Source organism: Nicotiana tabacum, chromosome 13, assembly GCF_000715075.1.
Source record: "Nicotiana tabacum cultivar K326 chromosome 13, ASM71507v2, whole genome shotgun sequence".
In the NCBI taxonomy this organism is placed as follows: domain Eukaryota; kingdom Viridiplantae; phylum Streptophyta; class Magnoliopsida; order Solanales; family Solanaceae; genus Nicotiana; species Nicotiana tabacum.
The window spans coordinates 17,830,499-17,852,038 of record NC_134092.1 but is presented as its reverse complement, the minus strand read 5'-3'; the positions used below and the strand labels follow the sequence as shown (position 1 = coordinate 17,852,038).

General features: G+C 37.5%; 1 protein-coding gene across 1 annotated transcript; it reads left to right on the top strand.

The window, feature by feature from the left end:
• The first annotated feature begins 2,694 nt into the window (after positions 1 to 2,694).
• LOC107823168 (transmembrane 9 superfamily member 3-like) lies at positions 2,695 to 9,421 on the top strand. Its single transcript, XM_016649766.2, has 7 exons — positions 2,695 to 3,072; positions 6,048 to 6,088; positions 6,174 to 6,759; positions 6,868 to 7,005; positions 7,083 to 7,239; positions 8,388 to 8,872; positions 8,971 to 9,421. The coding sequence occupies exons 1-7, from the start codon at positions 2,918 to 2,920 to the stop codon at positions 9,188 to 9,190; spliced, it is 1,782 nt and encodes a 593-aa protein (XP_016505252.2). The 5' UTR covers positions 2,695 to 2,917; the 3' UTR covers positions 9,191 to 9,421.
• Positions 9,422 to 21,540: the final 12,119 nt, after the last annotated feature.

The window sequence follows — 21,540 nt, the reverse complement described above, 5'->3', positions numbered from 1 at the left end:
GGAAGATGAATGTGTGGTGAGGAAGAAGAAGAGGAAGGCAGCTCGTTTTTTCTTTCTTTTCCAGCTCTCCTACTCTTAGAACTTTTTGGGTTCCCCCTTTGCAGATGTCTCTCTTGCTGGAATTAATAGAGGGAAGAAGATGGTATATCTTGTCCTCTTTTTCCCCCTTCACGTGAAGAAAGAAAATGGGGATATGTGGGGGGTTGTGTGTGGGGGACAAGCATGGGGGACAAAGCATGTGGGACAATGGAGAGTAGAGTAGGGAGCAAAGTGTGAGGGGGAAAAATATGGGGGACAAATGATAGTGGAGTCTCGAAAAATGGGAGCGAAAAATATTCAAGCACGGTAAAAAATTAGGTGCTCACAAGTTGTATCTTTTCCCAAAGTAGAGCGGACATGGTATGTTCATAGCTGAATTGATTTTGAATGTTGACATGGAAGAGGAAAGGACAGAGGAGAGGGTGGCATCGGCTAATGAGATTAGGATTAGGTTTGGGGAAATAGGTTAAACCATTCACATATAACAATGGAATTGTATTTGCAGGTTCATCAGCAATCATTGAAACCGAAAGGAGAATAAAAATATACAATGACCCTAATTGTAGATGTATTTATATGTATTCAGGTCCGCATACATTTTGTATTTAGATGTATTTATATGTATTCGATAAGGCATACACTGATTTTTATTTTGTACAATAATTTTTTACTGTTGTATTTAGATGTATTTATATGTATTTGAGTTCATACAACAATATTTTTAAATACATTGTTAGTCCTATCATTTTGATGTTATTCATCAATTAGTTATGCATTCAATCTAACTATATTCATCTGTATTTTCAATCTAATTGTATCCATCTTTATTTAAAACAATAATAAAATAAAATACAGTAAAATACTCTCAATACAAATAGAAAATCAATGAATACAACCAATGAAATATACTCATTAAAGTAGTAATACCATGTATTAGGGATAAATAAAATATTGTGAATATAAAAATAAACTTGAATACATTGAACACAACTATTAGATACAACAGAATACAAGCAGTAGGTTTATTATGAAATATGCAGGCAGTAGGTTAATATTACAGGTTGTATCCGGCATTAAATACATGATGTATTCATATATAGAAAATCAAATTTTAAAGTATTTCTGTAGATACTTGTATCAATTCCGAGCAGAACCTCGAACAATGTCAGGAAAAGAAACTCGATCTGTATCAGAAAAAAGAGGGACTGAAACTCTGAAGAATGCTCTATTTTTTTGTGTTTAGCGTCTGATAAATCTTCTCATTAATTGGATTGATAATGTTGTGTGTTATAATCGATTTAGGTGAGTTATATTAGGAGTGTATCCCGTTAAATTAGCAGCTTTCCGTTATTTAACAACTTCAGAGACCTATTATTACGTTGTATTCATGAATACATGGTATGAATACATGTGAATACATCGGCTGACAGCTGGACTGCCTTATTTTTTAGCAATTTTTTGCTATTGTATTCATGAATACAGTAGCTCGAATACGCCGAATACATTACCATAACAACTGAAAGGTAGCTATGAAAAGTAATTATGTATATGGTAGCTATAGGAAGTTAATAGCCACTAAACAATATTCATTTCTGAAAGTTCCTCTTTAAATTTTCATGAATATTGAATAATATCGAGCCCACTTATATAGAAGGGAAAAGGTCCAAATATACCCCTCAAGTTTCGAATATTGTCTACATTTAACCTCCGTTATACTATCAGGCCAAATTTACCCTTGTCGTTATACTATCCGGTCAAAATTATCCTTACCGTTAGTAAACTTTTAAAAATCACCCCAACCCTAATAGTAACCCACCAACTTAATCATCAAATTACCCCAAGCAGAGGGGCACATTGAGCCCTTTTCCCTAGATAGAAACATATAAGCACATAAGCATGGCAATGTTGAAAATTAAGAAATAAATTTATCTTTTTTAATGGAGATTGAATTTAAATTATTCATATCACATTTAATTAAGTATATTTAATTATAAGTTACTCTTAAAATCATTAATAAGTTGATCATTTAAATGTTCATGCGAAGGTGATATTTTAACACTATTTCGTTTGTGCATCTACTAATCACCACCGACCACTATTTTGTTAGTTACTAATCACTATTACACAACTACCATATTTAGTTGAAAACTACTAGTATTAGATTATCACCATCAATCATTACTGCACAACCATCACTCCCAGCCTTCATAAATCACGACCACCATTAGAAAATATTTTAATAATCAAACGTGTATTTAACTTCCATTTTACCAACAATACTATTCAACACGTCATTTTTAGATCATTAGGATATAATTTGAAATATTTTCTTAAGTTACTCAACCTAAATGTAATCTTTTTTCTCCTTTACACTTTTAGTATATTTTTACTTAAAGTAATCATTTTGCATGATATAGTTTGTACAATCTATTAAGATATTTTAGCAACTATTAACACAAAATTTCATATACAATTTCGTGCACACATATATATCTAGAGACTTAAGAGAGATCTCACAAGAATTTAACCAATAACAATTTATTGAAAAAATTCACAAATTATTCCCAAAAACAAAAATAAAATGTATAGAATTAAGTTGACGAGTCACGTTCTCCTTCCTAATATCTGTTCCCAAGTCAACATTGACTGTACCTCACTCTCAACAAAGCGCGTGAGCAATCAAACTATATTTCTCCTATATACATCTATTTCTCCCACGTTTGATTTCACACTCCCGAAGTTAAGTTACCTTTTTAACTACTGACGGTGATCGAGATCTGTGTTCTTACCTCCCCTCTCCCCCACCCACCCCCTAAAATTCTCTATATCTAACAATATATACATACAACACACACACACGCAGTAATATATACATTCAATGGAGAGGAAGATGACGGTGACGTGTTACGTCGTCGTTTTGATAATGTTGTGTTGTGTTTTACCGGCGAGGTCGGACGGTTCTGATCATAAGTACAAGGCCGGAGATTCTGTGCCTTTGTATGCTAACAAGGTTGGTCCTTTCCATAACCCGAGGTAATGATTGTACTTTTTGCATTGTAACATTTTTGTAAATGGATAATCAGGAGCTGAATTTGCAACATCAGGGTAGTGTGTACGCAGACCTTACCCAACAACCCAGTATAATTCCAGGTCTGTGTAGGTAGTGTGTACGCAGACCTTACCCCTATCCTAGGGTAAAGAGTTTGTTTCCGATAGACCCTCGCCTCCCTCCCTCCAAGAACTCCCCACCTTGCTCTTGGGTGTGACTCGAACTCACAACCTTTTGGTTGGAAGTGGAGGGCGCTTACCAATAGAATTTGCATTGTGTGTAAATTTGATTTCAGTTTAAGTTATAGAATTTGTTCATTTCTGGATTAAATGTGTATGTTTTTGTACATATTGAGCTTCGAAGGTTGTCGGTGGATGTCAAAATGAAATAGTTTCTGGTGTGTGAGTATAGATGTATTTATATAGGTATGTATGTATACACGCACACATTGTTTTTTACAATGGTAGTATATGGGCAGCTTGCGCAACTCGACTCTTCCACCAGGCATATGCTACCTCCCACGGCGGATCCATAATTTTATATAAGCGGGTTCATTAAATACGACATCAATAATAGAAACAACATCAATTATAACAAGCGAGATTTGCTCAATTATATTTTTATTCTTTTTTATTCACTACAACAAAATGAAGTCATCAAATTTAAGTTTTGTTTTTTGCTTTATTAGTTGAGCAAGTTTTTTTAAAATAAAAGTATTACAAATTCTATTTAAATTTAATTTTAGAATAAATTATCTACTTATTTTAACAAATTTAAAAATTTGCTAACAAATTCTATTTAACATATTAAAAAGTATATTAAACTTTAAAATGTATATATAAACAAATTTAAATATTTTTCACGTTTATAGAAACAATGATGTTATTTACAAATAAAAAATAATCAAAAGAAAGAGTATTAACTAAACTAAATTAATACAAATAATTAAAGAGAGCTATAAGTACCGGAAAAATTTAATACTAGAGCAAATAAATAATTTCATATTGAAACAATCAACTTAAACTTAAAAGCTATTGTTCATTCCAAAATTACAAATATACAAATATAATCAATAATTGTCAGAAATAAGAGTAAGAGTGCTGCAACGTAGCCTCCAACTCTAAGAGTGCTGCAACGTAGACTCCAACTGCGGACCACCAGGAGCTTTTGAACCCACTTGACCATTATACCACAAAGGTTTGTTGTGTCAAGTGGGTTCATTAATAAAATAATATCTGTATTCATTCTGTTTTAGATCATAATTACATGTATAAATATTATATTTTTCCAACGAAGCGGGTTCCTTTGAACTCTCTTTGATACATGTGGGACCGCCCCTGCCGACCAGCGCACATATCGAGTAACTCTGAAGAAATTACCTAGTGTTTTTGTCTCGGCTGAGATTTGAACTATGTTGTATGTATACATGCACACACTTTTTTAAAAAGGTAGTGTTCGGGCAAGCTCGAGTATAAATCGACTATTCCGCCAAGTACCTGCTATTCCGACCAATACATGTACCAATAACTCTGTTCACCTAAGATTTAGGCTGATGGTAAGAAATCACCTAGTGTTCTTTGTCTCTGATGAAATTTAAACCATATTGGATGTATGCACACACACATTCTTTTTACAATGTTAGTGTCCGGGCTAGCTTACGTGCAGCTTGAGTACTCCGTCAGCCATTAGGTACCTGCTATCTCCGACTAACACAAGTACCGAGTAACTCTGTCCACCAATCGTCTAGGCTGATGAGAGGAAATAACCTACTCTTTTTTGTCTTTGCTAGGATTTGAACCATGTTGTATGTATACACACATACAACACATTGTTTTTGAGCAAGCACATACAACACATATTAAATGTGTCTGTTTTTGCGCATGTCTGTGTGTATATAATGTGTATAGTCCGAGACAAAGTTACTGGTGCTGTCTAGATTTGATGAATTTCTCTTGGTATACAGCTAGTTTATCGAGTTTCAGTTGAAGTCGTTGATCGAATTGATGAACTAAGTGCTACTACTTGTGCATGGTAGAAAGAGCTAAAGATAAGAAATTGAGATATGTAGCTTTTAAGACTGAATTTCTGTGTAGCATCTTCTAGGTAACTTGATATTGTAACAATCTGGAGTACTGCTATTACTCTCAAAAAAAAAAAAAAATCTGGAGTACTGCCTCTGATGTGGCCAATGTCATCTATGATCTGTACAACTCGGGCTCTTTTGTTAACCTCTCTGTTACGCTCACATAAAGGTGCCATATATAGGATATTTGGATTACTTAAGTGTGTTAAGAAATTACTTGACGCAAACAATAACATGCAACCAGAAAGAGATATATGGTGTAATTTTTGGCGGACAAGAATTCAACTGGCTTAAGTTATCTAGGAAGCCTAAATCTATATTTATATACATGTTTGTTGTATGCATGAATATTGATGTCGGAATGCTTTTCGGCTCTTCATAAGATTGATAAATAAATTTTTAAAAAGAGCAGCCCCCCTAGTACAAACTGCAACCTTCACATTCAGAGAAATTCAAACAATATCTATAAACTTCTTGGTCAAAAGAAGGATTTGCAAGCCTCTTGAAAATTAAATGAGACAAACGTTTTTGTACTGGCCTTGTCCTTTTATCTCTGATATACTCAACTAACTTTCTTTCTTTGATTCATTATTGACATAATGAGTCTTCATTTTCCATTTCTGAAGAAAACTACAAGATGATGCATATAGATGCAAATAAGGAATGATGACTTCAAGCTTAAAGTGTAAAAACAATGGATTTTAACAACTTGGAGATTGATGTACTAGTGAATTCTTTATCCTGCTGTCACAACATTTTTTGTGTTGAACTTGATTGAAAACAAAAAGTAGTGTGTGCATTATAAATGCTGTGTGCGTCCTTTTTGTCTATGGAATAGCTCATGAATTGTTTTTTTCTTTACATTTTTCATTCCAGTGAAACGTACCGTTTCTTTGATCTTCCTTTCTGTGCACCAGGTATGCAGTCAATGCTTTAGTGTCCTTCTTTTAAGTCAACTTTGTAGATTTTAAGTTCCAAATTTACCGAAGGATGTTTTTGCAGCTCATGTGAAAGAGAAAAAGGAAGCTCTTGGTGAAGTCTTGAATGGTGATCGACTGGTCAGTGCTCCTTACAAGCTTGACTTTATGTACGACAAGGACTCAGAAATAGTGTGCAAAAAGAAGTTAAGCAAGGAAGAAGTTTCTCAATTCCGCAGTGCTGTTGCTAAGGACTATTACTTCCAAATGTATTATGATGACTTGCCCATTTGGGGTTTCCTAGGGAAAGTTGGTAAGGATGGAAAATCTGACCCCATCGAGTACAAGTATTATCTGTTTAAACATCTCCATTTTGAGATCTTTTACAACAACGATCATGTGGTTGAGATCAATGCACGAACTGATCCTAATGCCCTGGTAGATATCACAGAGGACAAGGAAGTAGATGTTGACTTCATCTACTCTGTGAAATGGAAGGAGACAACTACTCCTTTTGAGAAGAGGATGGAAAAATACTCGCAGTCTTCATCACTGCCACATCACTTGGAAATCCATTGGTTCTCAATTATCAACTCTTGCGTGACAGTTCTTCTCTTAACTGGTTTTCTTGCCACAATTCTTATGCGCGTCCTTAAGAATGACTTTGTCAAGTAAGTGGTAATTTAGTTAATACGAGTGGTTTGCCTACATTTCTTGTTCTTCAGAATAAGTTCTCTTTTGAGTCTTCATGTCAATTTTTTCTTAATCAATATTCAAAGGTATGCACATGATGAGGAGGCAGCTGATGACCAAGAAGAAACTGGGTGGAAGTACATTCATGGTGATGTTTTTAGGTACCCGAAGTACAAATCTTTGTTGGCTGCAGCACTTGGTTCTGGTACTCAACTCTTTACACTGTAAGTATATTTTATCGATAAAATTTGTAATCTTAAGCATGTGTGTTTCTAATGCTCTTTTCCCACTCAATTTTCAGGACCATCTTTATTTTCATTCTTGCACTTGTTGGTGTTTTCTATCCTTACAACCGCGGAGCTTTATTCACTGCACTAGTCGTCATATATGCTCTCACGTCTGGCATTGCTGGCTATACTGCAGCCTCGTTCTATTGCCAACTAGAAGGGACAAACTGGGTTTGTTTTCATGGCTCAAATGCATCTCCTTTCCATTTGAATCGATACTCTTTCCTTGTCAATTCATATGACTATCTTTCTATTTTGGGACATGCTAAACTTTTTGACTACACTGCTCCATTCATCTTTCGAGAATTCAATTTCAGTAAACTATTCAACTTTCAAAGCTTGATGATTTTCCTATCAAACTAACTTTTCAACCATTACTTTAATACTATTAATCACTAATATAATAGAAAGGCAATTAACACCTTCACCTTTGTGTCGTCAAATACCGTCATATAAAATGGAATGGAGAGTATATTAGTTTTATTTCCCCTAATTCTGAACTTTTTAGAACAATTAAAAGGAAAATCATCCCTAATTTTGACTATTGTATATTTAATCATAAAAAATCGAGGGTCTATCGAAAACAATCTCTCTGCCTTTATAGGGTAGGGGTAAGGCTGCGTACACACTACCCTCCCCAGACCCCACGTATGGGATTAAGATGGGTTTTTTGTTGTTGTATATTTAATCATAAAAAAGGGGATGAAGCTCCGTTGATAATTGTTTTTCCTATCCTTGCTACTTTGTTACTGTTGCTTGCCATTTGTTAGAATCATTTTATCTGGCATTCTTTTGGGAAAAATGAAGGTGTTTTATAACAAGACAATTTATTTGTTTCCCCAAGGCCTTGGCTGTGTAGTAAGAGATCTCTCCCTGTCCCCTTGATGTTATTGCTAACCACAGGGAAAGAAAGACACTACCTTTTTCCTCTGAAGTAAATTATTCAACTGGGTGAAATATAAAAAAATTTACTAGCTTTATTCTTTCTTGTTTTAGGGGGCACTTTTCTGTATGATTGCTGTCGTGATTTTATCTAATCCTTGAAGCTGATGACTGTTTTTTGAGAAAAGCATTAACTGCATCCTCACATGTATTTTAACTTTATATGTGATACACTTGGTCATTGCTAAGATGTGTTACAACTTTTAAGATAACTATTCTACATCAGTATCTGTGGGTTGTATTATTTGCCTAATTTCATCAAGTTAACTAAGATTATATGTATTGTCAAATACATTGGTGTCTTAGCTAACGAAGCACACCAGCTGAAAATGGAAGTGAGTGCAACAAAATAACAAGATGGTGTTGTTGCTCTGCAGGTTAGAAACTTGATATTGACTGGGGGCTTGTTTTGTGGACCCCTGTTTCTCACGTTCTGCTTTCTTAACTCCGTTGCCATTGGCTACAGTGCCACTGCTGCACTGCCTTTTGGAACCATTGTGGTCATTTTTCTAATATGGGCTCTTGTAACATCACCTTTGCTTGTCTTGGGTGGGATAGCTGGAAAGAACAGCAAAGCCGAGTTCCAAGCTCCTTGTCGTACCACAAAGTATCCAAGAGAGATCCCGCCATTGCCTTGGTACCGTGGAACTCTGCCTCAAATGGCGATGGCTGGGTTTTTGCCTTTCAGTGCCATATATATTGAGCTTTACTACATATTTGCAAGTGTTTGGGGTCACAGGATTTACACAATCTACAGTATCTTGTTTATAGTCTTCATTATCCTTGTAATTGTCACTGCTTTTATAACGGTGGCGTTGACATACTTTCAACTTGCTGCTGAAGATCATGAATGGTGGTGGAGGTACGACGGTCATTTACTGGTTTTACCTATTCCTTGACCTTTTGCATCTGAAAGTTGGTTCATCATTTCTAACTTGTATATGTTCTTTCTCTGAATAGGGCATTCCTTTGTGGTGGATCAACTGGACTGTTCATCTATGGATATTGCTTATATTACTATTATGCGCGTTCAGATATGACAGGCTTCATGCAAACCTCATTCTTCTTCGGATACATGGCTTGCATCTGCTATGGTTTCTTTCTCATGCTCGGGAATGTTGGTTTCCGCGCTGCTCTATTTTTCGTTCGTCACATATACCGATCAATCAAGTGCGAGTAGAGTTATTAGGTGGCCTTCCATCTCTTACAGATTGCTTTGCAGATTTGGTAGGGCAATCTGCTTATCAAATAGGAACATGTAGGACAATTTGATTTCTTGAGAGGAAACTTGTATTATGATACACCGGCACTTTTTGTCAGATAATTAGCATTTTGCATTTACAGCTAAACAGTTTATATTAATATAATAGATTTAGATTTTCCTAAATACTATACAGTCAGATAATCAAAATGATTTTGTGTGTAATACTTTTTATTGCAGCAATTGAGGGTCTTTCAAAAATAGGGGTAAGGTCTACGTACACATCACGCTCTTCAACGTCACTTGTGGGACACAAATGAGTTTATTGTTGTTGTTGTTGTATACTTTTTATTGCAGTGGGCAAACTTTGATGAATGAATTTACTGGTGTCAAGGTCTTGAGCATATGGGTGCATGCCGTTGCTAGTGTTACAACAACGATGTCTCAATCTCAAACAAGTTAGGAAATTCTTACTGTTCATGCCGTTCAATTTAAGATTACCTTAGGCTAATGTTGTATATATAAAATAAAAATGAAAAATACAAGTTCTCTAAATGGCTATATTAGTATGTTTTTTAATGATTGTTCCTTAAAAGTTCCTGAGCCACGTTCTTTTTCAAGTTCCTTTGGCATTTAAATGTTCACCATAACATCTATGGATCTTATGGCAAAGGCAAAAATTGTATTCAAATTAATTTAATTATCTGCACAATAGCACATGTTCATAATAGTATACCAAATTACGGAAATCTAAATTATAAAACAAAAATATATAATATGAGTCTAGGGATGGCAATGAAGCGGTGCGGTTGCGGTTGCGGGGCGGGGCGGGTTTGAGAGTTTGCGATTGCGGGGCGGGTTCAAATTTTAAATAAAATAAATCACGCGGGGCAGGGATTTAATATTTTGAACTAAATGATCTCCACAACCCAAAATACACTGTCATCAATTCATGTGTCTATTATACAATGAATTATCTGGCTTTTGAAATTGTTAGAAGTTTTGAACGTAAACAAAACTAAAAAGAACTGTTATATTCTTAACTGTTATGGAGTTTTAAAAATCATTACTGTTTTTTTTCACTGGTGGAATTCAATTTAAATTCGTATGGAAAAAATTTCGTCTTTTATTTTTTGAATCACTAATAATTATTACCATATATAATAGCACTACTCCTTGCTATTTAATTGTTGAAAAAATCTGAAGCCTTATATGGCTTGAGAGACGAATAAACAGCTACCCTTCTACGTTTGAAATATATGAATAGAAAATTTAGCTTGTAAAAGGCGATCTATTTTTCTTGTCACAATCATCTTTTAAAAGGAAAAGAGAAAATTTTTATTAAAAATATTTGTGGGGCGGGGCGGGTGAATGCGGGTGGAGTGTGAGGCGAGTGAATGCGAATTTATATCCTATGCGGGGCGAAGGCGGGTTAAAATTGTGCGGGTTCAGACAGAACCCCGCCCCGAACCGCCTGCCATTCCTAAATATGAGTATAGTCAAATATCTAAAAGAAAATGACACGAGGCATACAAGATAAGACAAGGGAAGAATGAAAAGGAAGAGAGAATGGAAACTGGGTACGATTTTGAAGGGTTCAAAAGGAATTTCTGATTTTTATGGAGGTTGAAATTGCAAAGCCGGTTGAAGAATGAAGATTCAAACGTCAAAATGGAAACTTTTATGGGCTTCTTAAATTTCGTTATAAAACGGGTTGCGGACCCAGCAGATATTGGGCTTCATCTTCCCAAAAACATAGGAATCTTTACATATATAGCCGGTCATATTTATTATTTACTTTCTTTAGCCATCTACATAGTTTATACATTAATTTTACATAATTATACACATATAATATATAAATTATGCTTATATTATATCTCCACTAGATATTTTTAGTTTAAGCGGTTGAGTGGATGACTATTTGGGTTAATTCTTCAAAAATATTGAAGAAATATGATATTTTTGGGGCAAGTGCGCAAATAGTCATTTTCAAGGATGCTATTTAAAGATTAGCCAGCACTTATTTTGTCCTCAAATTTTAAACTAAAAATCTTAACTTCAAGACAATTCAGGACATTTTTGTCCTAAAAAATTAAATGAAAAACTGAAATTCAAAACGCACTAGCTAATTCCTAAATACAAACTCTTCAGAGTGACTACCTGGTGTCATTTCTAAATATTTTTTGGGGTGATCTTTAACTTTTGACCCTACTTGTCCCATAGATAATACTTTAGGGTCAAAAGTTAAAATATTGTCCATGGGCTGGCGATGAACAACGCTTATTAAACTTGAAGTTTTACACATGAGACAAGCGGAGATAAAAATTCATGAACATCCACTTTGAGGACTATTTGTGTACTTTACCCGGTAACACTGCAGACTATACTCTCAATCTGAACTCCCCCTTGAGGAGTACTAATAGTACGGGCTAGCCACTATTACGGAGTTTCGCTTCACTTTCATCAGTAAAATTTGAAGCTCTTGACTATAAAGATTAAAAAGTTAGCTATTTGTGAATTTTATCCTAAGAAGGATAAGGTTTAAATTTATTTTTCACCCAATAACTGTTCTTTGTCAAGTGCTGTTGAGGTCAACCAGATCTCACTACTCTGACAGGAGATTGGTTTCGATTGGACTGGAGATTACGGATTGTTTCTTTCACAAGATGAAAACAGAATAAGCCAAAAGATAAAAAAGGATTGCAACTCAAGAAAACAGTAAATAAGCTTGTAGAAAAGTACAAAACATAATTTTCACATGTTGAGCAGTACATACATACATACATATACTAATATATGTTTAGAAATTTTTGCCTATCACTATTTAATCATATTGAGTCCCTTTACCATTGATTACACTATTCAAGTTAATTTATCACTATTTATTCAAAAAGATTTCCAAAAGTAGGACTATATAAAGCAGAGATATAAAAAGGTTACTTGTGGCTTAGCTTAATTAAAGGCTGTCTTTTTCCTCAGATTTTCTCCAATTTTCAGGTTTATAATACATAGCTCACGATTACAGAGGTGGGTTTACGATTTTTAATACACGGGTGCACTATTAAAAAAAAAGAAGGAAAAAAATATATTAAGTGAGAATTGATCCTTATTCTTCTTAGTAAATAACTCAACCTTCAGTCAAATACACTGTTCAGCCTTCTTAAAGTACTAGTTTCTGGGCATATAAACCAGTACAAATTTTCTAATATAAAGTTAATATTATTAAGACGTGTGCATTAAGTATTATGCAAAATTTAAAAGATGTATGGTGTTGAACTTAAAATGATTGGATAGGTACACAATTATATTTAGTCAGGTTAGGCATGTTTTATAATCATATTAATTTTGATCATATGAGGTATGTATACACATTACACATACGATGTTCTTGGTGTATATTTCATTATGATTTGTTTTGTCATAATCACAACTATTATTTTCGACATTAATATTCCGATTAAAAGTAAAATAATTCGTACATATTATATTTTTCTGAAAAAATGTAAGTCATATGTTAGTGAAAAGTAACTACCAAGAATAAAACAGAACAAAAAGAAAAGAAAAGAATTTTCAGCAGTTGTACAAAGTGATGCAAAAATTACGTAAAAATATATATGATTTGCATAAACAAATTGGCCGGCCATACCTGGAACCAAAAATGGAAAAGAAAAACCAATATAATGAGTATAATTAGTAAACTTTTCTAAAAAGTAGTGCATTTGTTTTACTTCTATTAAACATGAGGATTAAGTGAAATAGATTATCAAAAATTAAATGAATCTACCAGATTCGACTGCTGCAAAATAGCTCTTCTATTGCAAGAGCTCTTCACTTTTGCTTCTTGACTTCGAATGTTCTTCTTCTCCGCATGCTTAACTTAATTATCATTGAATTTGGAATTTAATGATATCTAGAGTCATATGCAGATATGCTGCATGATAATTATTCAAATGTGGTACGCCACTTCCATGGACAAATGTGTTCTCCTTCTCTTTCTCCGCCTCTTTTTTATCCAAAAGCATCATTTACGCTTGTAAATTCGTAATAAAAAAAAATTATCGAATTTGTAGTGTAAAAAGTTATTGTGGTACTTGAATGAGTAGATAGTTTGCATATTCTTTGGTGAGGATTAAACGGAATTCTCGAGTGAATGAACACTTTAAAATTTGATCTCAAGAATAAGTGTACGTAGAATTATCTAATCCGGTTTATCATTTCTCAAAGGGAACCACAGGTTCTTGATGACGTGTATATGTTGTAAATAATATGTTCGAACTTTTTAGTAACTGTTGTAATTCAACGAACCACCATAAAAGATAAAAAAATGCTTTTGATTTGACGAACCAACATAAATGATAAATTATAACGGTAGACTATTTGCTTACTCTACGTTATACTATTAATAACATTATTATCATAGTTAGTGTGGAGTATTACTTATTCTTTATTATGAAATGTGTTTACCCAAAAAACGGATAAAGTTAAATTTATATGTAGTTCTAAAGATATGTAGTATAACTTAGTATAAATCGAAAAAATAAGTAGAAATATATCGAATATTGACTGTAAAAAAGGAATGAACTACAAACCAAATTGAGTAGAAAATAATTTATAAACAAGCAAGATGAATCAATGTCCAAAGTCCAAAGTCCAAAAAAGGATAATCTCTACTATACTTCTGTGTAAATATTAATAATCTTTAAAATGTGAGAGTGTATTGATGTCTCAATGTTCAATATGTCCTTTACAGAATTGAAAGCCACTCTTCATATAGTGGAGAGATTCTACTTTGGATATAATTAAAAACACATAGTGGGGATCCCATGATAGATTAATTAATTAGTTTTTCCTTAATTCCCTCCGAGATTCTCTCTGTTGGTGCGGCTACAATGACTCTTTGTCTCTTAGCTCGATCTTGGTCGGTCTTGGAACTGGTCGATCTCTGAATCTCGAACTCGATATTGACTCGAGCTCGATATCGACTGATCTGGATCTCGAGTTCGATAACACCACTTCACATCATAGTTCGATTTGGACCCGAGCTCGATATTAACTTCGAGCTCGGTATTGATAGGTCCCTGAATCTTTAGCTCGATAACCTGACTTCAGATCTCATCTCGATATTATGATGAAGACCCTCGGTCCATCATGTTCCAATCTCGACTAATTACACGAAGGGCAAAATCTGTTTTGACCGTATACAGATAGTCCCCTCGTTTCTCGGAAGGAATGTGGCGAGAAACGACATGATTTTCCGAATTCCAACTAGATGGGCAATGATATCAGTGATGAGTCCGATTATGACGTATGCGACAAATGTCCCTTCGGTCCAGTTACCAAGACATTAAATGTTTGTCAGTCATTGGTCGGCCACTACCGGTTCTGAACCGTCATCATCAGGCCTATAAATATTCAAACTTTTATTCATATCCAAACTTTTTACTCAAAGGTTTTTCCTCTACTCTCGTATATTCTTCAAAAATCCTTATGCTTCATATACTTTACATCACAAACAAACCCAATTCTCTTTTCCTTTATTCATCAATGGCGAAAACCTCTAAAACGGTGCCGCAGAAAGAGGTCGCTTCTTCATCACGGCCTACCGGCGGCGAGGATACGGCGGAGCCCCGCCCCAAGGAGTTCATTCCGATAGGGTGCTCGACTGTCATTGATTTCAAAGTCGAAAAATCCTCTTCGGTACCGGGCCGATATAAGCCGGTTTCGAGGTACCAGTGTTCAATCACCGAGAACATTACAGAAAAGGTAAAAAAAGGAATGCAACTGGGGCGACAAGCATGTGGTAGTTCCATCCCCCGAAGAATCAATTACTACCAACGTGGAAGGGTTCTTAAGTGTTTATACTTACCCTTTCACGTTGGGACCATTAGATCCCGTCATCGTCGCTTTTTGTAAAAGATACGACGTGACCCTTGGCCAGATTCATCCTTCGTTTTGGAGAATAGTGATTCTTCTCTGATTTACTCAAGAAAAATCGAGGGGTGTCTTTTCACTCTTGATCACCTTATACACCTATATAGTCCCCGACTCTATCGAGGAGGGCTGATCAAGTTAGCTCGCCAAGCCACTAAAGCGCCATTCTCAAGTATAGATGAAACTCGTGATCGATGTTGGATGGGCCGGTTTGTTCGAGTCAAAACCTCAGACCTGATTTCTGCGTTTCCTGAGAAATAGAATATGAGCCGTGAGTATTTACTTTCTTTCGAGCATTTTAATATGGGGCCACCTTTCATTCTTTTGATCCACTCTTTCTTTTCTGTTACAGCTGTGGCTCAGATGCCGGAACCGATCTCGTACCTTAAGCAATGGGTTGAAGGTCTCGTGCTACAGAGACTGTACTCTGAGCATGCTTGGGTAGAGCTATCAAAGGGTCGATGGGAGGCCCGTAGTCACGGTAAGTCTCTTTATCAGTTTTGTTTGTAGCTCAATCTTCTTCACTTACTTACCCTCCTTTTTTCCTTTGTAGGACTCGGGAAATATGTTGTTATGAGGTCCCCATCTGGTGATGAAGAGGTCCTTGCCCCAAACCAGGTTAAAGAGAGGAAAATAAAAGATGCACCGAGTTCCCCGGTCCCGGACAAGAAAACCCCGGTGAAGAGAACTCGAAAACCCAATGGGGGCTCCGATATCATGCCTTTGGACTCGATCCGCCGATTAAGGGACGAGCCCGAAGAAGAAGAAGAAGAGTTAGCCTGTGTGTGGGCTAATGTTGTGATACAAAAAACATCCGAATCGGCAGAGGTTAACGAGGGAGTTCTGGCCGTGATTCCCGAACAAGTAAAACTCGAGAATATTCGATCTCGAGCTGAGATGGTTGAGGGAGAGACCGAGGGAAGGACATATCGGGCAGAAGATATATCGAGGGACGAGCTCGGGGTAGTTGATATTACTGGATCCCCTCAGATATCAGATGCTATGATCCGTGAGGCCAGCATGTTGGAGGTCGATCCTACGAGAGCAGTCAGGAGCCGACCGATATCCACAGTTTTTTGGATGGGATCGAGTCAGCTGCCTCGGAAAAGGTTATCACGTTTGGCGGATTACCGATACCAAAAAAAGCATCATGTCGGACTCTTCCGGGTCTTAATCAGTTCTGAAACTGGTGGACCGATTCCCGGCCCCGAGTATTGATCCCGATCATAGGCGGAAGATAGTGCTCTCCGTACCGGAAGATACCCGAATTTTCTCTCCCCCCGTGGGGGTTGCCAGTTACCTTCGGTCCTTGGTGACCAAAGAGGATCAATCAGTGATGAATGCGGTAGGACCCGCCTGCCTTTTCAACTAGGACTAGCATGCTCTGAATCGGGTAACTTCGATGGTATCTTTGCTGTTTTTCTTATATTTAGATATGTAGTTAATTCTAATATTTTTCCTATGTTTGTAGGCTTCCGTGCTGCATCACGAGGCCTTCCTCCGAGTCCGAGAGGAGCACGAGGCTGAGGTTCGGAACCTCACTGAGAAGAGTGACTCTTACAAGCTTCTTAGTGAGAAACTTCGAGGAGATTTGATAGCAGCTCGGGAAGAGCACAAGGAGATGGTTGAGCATGTATTCCGAATTTTCCATGATAGTGAAGATGAATTGGAGATAACCACTAACGATCTGATTTTGCAGGTTCAGCAGAGGGTCGAGCAGATTGGACGGCTTAACTCACAGGTAGATGGGCTACTGCCCGAGGCGGAAGAATTGAAAAAGAATATGGATATCCTTGCCTTGAAAAAGGAAGCCGTTCAAGCTCAGTTGGAGTTGTCTGAGGCCCAACTTCGATCTGCGAAAGAAAATTCCTCGGGCCTGATTGAGAGAATGAATGAGCTTCAACATCAGTCGGATTTGGCTATTTCTGATAAAGCAAGCTTGGCTGATGAACTTGAAGTGGCCAGATATGAGGTGATCGAGGCCAATAAAAGAGCTGATGCTAAAGTAGCCCAGTTCATGATCGATGTTGAGGTCAACCAAGCCAAATCCAAGAGCATGGTCGAGCACGCTGAATGGCAGGCTCGGAGAGAAGCTCTCGAGGAGGTCAATGCTCAGGGCTTCGATGTTGGGGCTGAGATTAAAATTGCTAAGGCGGAGGAAAACAAGGCTCGAAGGTTGGTCTTCCCAAAGGAAGACTCCGATAGCTCGAGCGAATTTGAAGGCAGGGAAGATACTGAGAACGCAGCCTCTGATAAAGACCAAGACATTTAGGACCTTAGGTAGTTGTTATTATTTCTTTTGAGGCTGCTTTCGGTCTTTGTAAAGAACTTACTTCGGGCCGAGTTGCCTTTGTACAAGATTTGTATATAAAACTTTTCCCTTTTATGGCTTCTGAATCTTTTTTTTTTTTGTTAATTTATACAAAGGTCAAAAGTGCTTTAGCATTGAATAATTATTTGAAGGTCTAAGATTGAGATAGTAAGGGCCGATAGTAAGTACTGCACTCGACCGTTTCTTATAGGCAGTCCTCGAGTGAATGTCCGAATTCGAACTGATGTAGCCTTTTTAAGCTTGATTCGGGTCAATAGTTCGAACTCGAATCAATGTGGCCCTTGAGCTTAATGGTTGAATAAAAATAATTTTTTGAACTCGAAGCGAAAAATAACCCTTTATGCTTTATGGTCGAGTGAGTATTTACTTCGAACTCGAAGTAAGAGTAGCCCTTAGGCTTAATGATCGAGTGAGTGTTTGCTCGAACTCGAGTTAATGTAGCCCTTAGGCTTTATGGTCGGGTGGGTATTTATTCGAACTCGAAGTAAGAATAGTCCTTATGCTTTAATGGTCGACTGAGTGTTTGCTCGAACTCGAATTAATGTAGCCCTTAGGCTTAATGGTCGAGTGAATGTTTGCTAGAACTCGAACAAATGTGGCCCTTGGGCTTAATGGTCGAGTGCATGTTTGCTCTAACTCGAACTAATGTAGTCCTCAGGCTTAATGATCGAGTGAGTGCTTGCTCGAACTCGAAGAAATAGTAGCTCTTAGGCTTAATGGTCGAGTGAGTGTTTGCTTCAAACTCGAAGTAAGAGTAGCCCTTAGGCTTATTGGTCGAGTGAATGTTTGCTCGAACTCGAGTTAAGAATAGCCCTTAGGCTTTAATAGTTGAGTGAGTGTTTGCTCGAACTCGAGCTAATGTAGCCCTTAGGCATAATGGTCGAGTGAGTGTTTGCTCGAACTCGAACTAATGTATCCCTTAGGCTTAATGGTCGAGTAAGTGTTTGCTCGAACTAGAGTTAAGAATAGCCCTTAGGCTTTAATGGTCGAGTGAGTGTTTGCTCAAACTCGAGCTAATGTAGCCCTTAGGCTTAATGGTCGAGTGAGTATTTGCTCGAACGCGAACTAATGTAGCCCTTAGGCTTATTGGTCGAGTGAGTGTTTGCTCAAACTTGAGTTAAGAATAGCCCTTAGGCTTTAATGGTCGAGTGAATGTTTGCTCAAACTCGAACTAATGTAGCCCTTAGGCTTAATGGTCGAGTGAGTGTTTGCTCGAACTCGAGTTAAGAATAGCCCTTAGGCTTTAATGGTCGAGTGAATGTTTGCTCGAACTCGAACTAATGTAGCCCTTAGGCTTAACGGTCGAGTGGGTGTTTGCTCGAACTCGAAATGAGAGCAACCCTTAGGCAATGATCGAGTGAGATTTTGCTCGAACTCGGAGAAAGGGTAGCCCTTGGGCTATATGAAGCTCGATCTCGTTGATAATTTGGTTGGCAGTCCCCGATTTATTGGGTAATTATTCAAACTTTGATCATGGTCGACCCTTAAGCCTGTTTACATAGTAGATCGGGAACATGAAGTAGAGGAAACTTTCTGAGGTATGAGATATAGGTAAAAAGAAGAAATTTCTCTTTATAGTAATTATACATGTGTTCATGTTTTGTGCCAGGGCTCGAGCAAACTACACGTGGTTCGTTTTGACCATTTGGCCCTTACTATTTTTTCCTATCGAGACCCTGCTGTCATGAAGTAACTTTCTTGCATCGAACTTGATAATCGAACTTGATATATTCGAGGGTAATGCCCCTAGTATTCGAGGTTAATTGTAAAGAGGCCTCAGATACTATTGAATTGTTCTAAGTTAGCACGATCAATGGTTGCCTCATTAAAAATCTTGCCGAAAAACCCATTTGGGACAAAACCGGTCTAAGGGAAAAAGAGTGTAATGCGTGCTTTCAGACCTAAAGGCTTGAATAATCCATCCATGTTTCTTGTCGAATATCTGCAGGGGTTAGTTTTTGAAATACAAATGCACATGAGAGGGTTGTACCTTAGCAGTAGTATCGTTTTAGGTGCGACACGTTGCAATTGCGTGGTAGTTGTTTGCCGCTTATCACTCCGAGTTTGTAGGATCCTTTTCCGATGATTTCGAGAACCTGATATGGCCCTTCCCAGTTCGGACCCAGTTTCCCTTCATTCTGATTTCGAGTGTTGAGGGTGACTTTCCTTAGTACCAAGTCCCCGATTTTGAAATGTCGAAGATTGGTTCTTCGATTGTAGTATCTTTTGATCTGCTATTTTTGGGTGGCCAAACGGACGAGGGCGGCCTATAGTCTTTCATCCAGTAATTCTAGGCTCGTGTTCATGGTCTCGTTATTTGACTCATTTATAGCATAACAAAACCTGATGCTAGGTTCTCCGACCTCAACCGGGATCAAAGCTTCGGCGCCATAGACCAACGAAAATGGAGTTGCTCCGGTACTGGATTTCGATGTTGTGCGATATGCCCATAGGACCTCGGGTAGTATTTCTTTCCATTTTCCCTTGGCGTTGGTAAATCTCTTCTTAAGATTTTGGATGATGGTTTTGTTGGTCGATTCGGATTGTCCGTTTCCGCTGGGATTGTACGGTGTTGATAAGATCCTTTTGATCTTGTGATCCTCGAGAAAATTAGTTTCTTTGCTGCCAATGAATTGTTTTTCATTATCACATACAATCTCGGCTGGCACCCCAAATCGATATATGATGTGGTCCCAAATGAAGTCTATCACTTCTTTTTCTCTGACTTTCTCGAAAGCCTGTGCTTCAACCCATTTAGAGAAATAATCAGTCATAAACAAAATAAACTGAGCTTTCCCTGGGGCCGATGGGAGGGGGCCGACGATGTCCATTCCCTATTTCATGAAAGGCTATGGAGATAGGATCGAGTGGAGCAGCTCCCCGGGTTGATGAATCATGGGCGCATGTCTTTGGCGTTTGTCGCATTTTTGAACGAACTGCCTCACATCTTTGCCCATATCGGTCCAATAATACCCTGCACTGATTGCTTTGTGGACCAGCGAATCGGCGTCGGAAAGGTTTCCACAAGTGTCGTAGGATGTAATAAGTATCTCCTGGTCCCAAACATATTGCCAATGGTCCATCGAACGTCCTTCTATACAATGTTCCATCCTCGGACAGGGTGAACCGTGATGCCTTTATGCGCAAAGCTCTCGATGCCTTTGGATATGATGGAAGCTTCCCGTTCTTGAAGTACTCTATATATTTGTTTCTCCAATCCATGTTAGACTTGTGGAGTTTATCTCGGCGTGACCTTCTTCGACCACCGATCTTATGAGTTGTACAACAGTCCCCGAGTTGAGTTCGTCATCTTCGACCGAAGAACCTAAGTTCGCAAGAGCGTCGGCCTCACTGTTCTGTTCTCGGGGTACATGTTGCAAAGTTCATTCTTTAAATTGATGTAGAGTCACCTGTAATTTATCCAAGTACCTTTGCATTTGATTTTCTTGGACTTCAAAAGTCCTGTTAACTTGGTTTACCACGAGGAGGGAATCATACTTAGCTTCTACGATCTACGATCTCCGCTCCCAAGCTTCTAGCTAGTTCGAGACCTGCAATCATGGCCTCATACTCGGCCTCATTGTTAGTCAATTTTGTAGTTATGATAGACTGCCTAACTACATTACCTGTGGGTGATTTTAGTATAATGCCTAGCCCGGACTCCTTCGCGTTCGAGACACCGTTCGTGAAAAAGGGTCCAGACTCCCGAAGAGGTACCCAATTTTATCAGTATCTCTTTTTCAATTTCAGGTATGAGGGCCGGTGAAAAGTCAGCCACAAAATCCGCCAAGATTTGAGATTTGATAGCGGTTCGGGGTCGATACTCAATATCGTATCCACCGATTTTTATGACCCATTTGGCCAATCGACCCAAAAGCTCAGGTTTGTGCAAAATGTTTCGAAGAGGATAAGTTGTTACAACATGTATCAGATGACATTGGAAATATGGTTTTAGTTTCCTAGAGGCGCTTATTAAAGCAAGCGCTAATTTTTCTAAGTGGGGATATCTAGTTTCGGCCTCGCCTAAAGTCCGGCTAACATAGTAAATAGGGAATTGCGTACC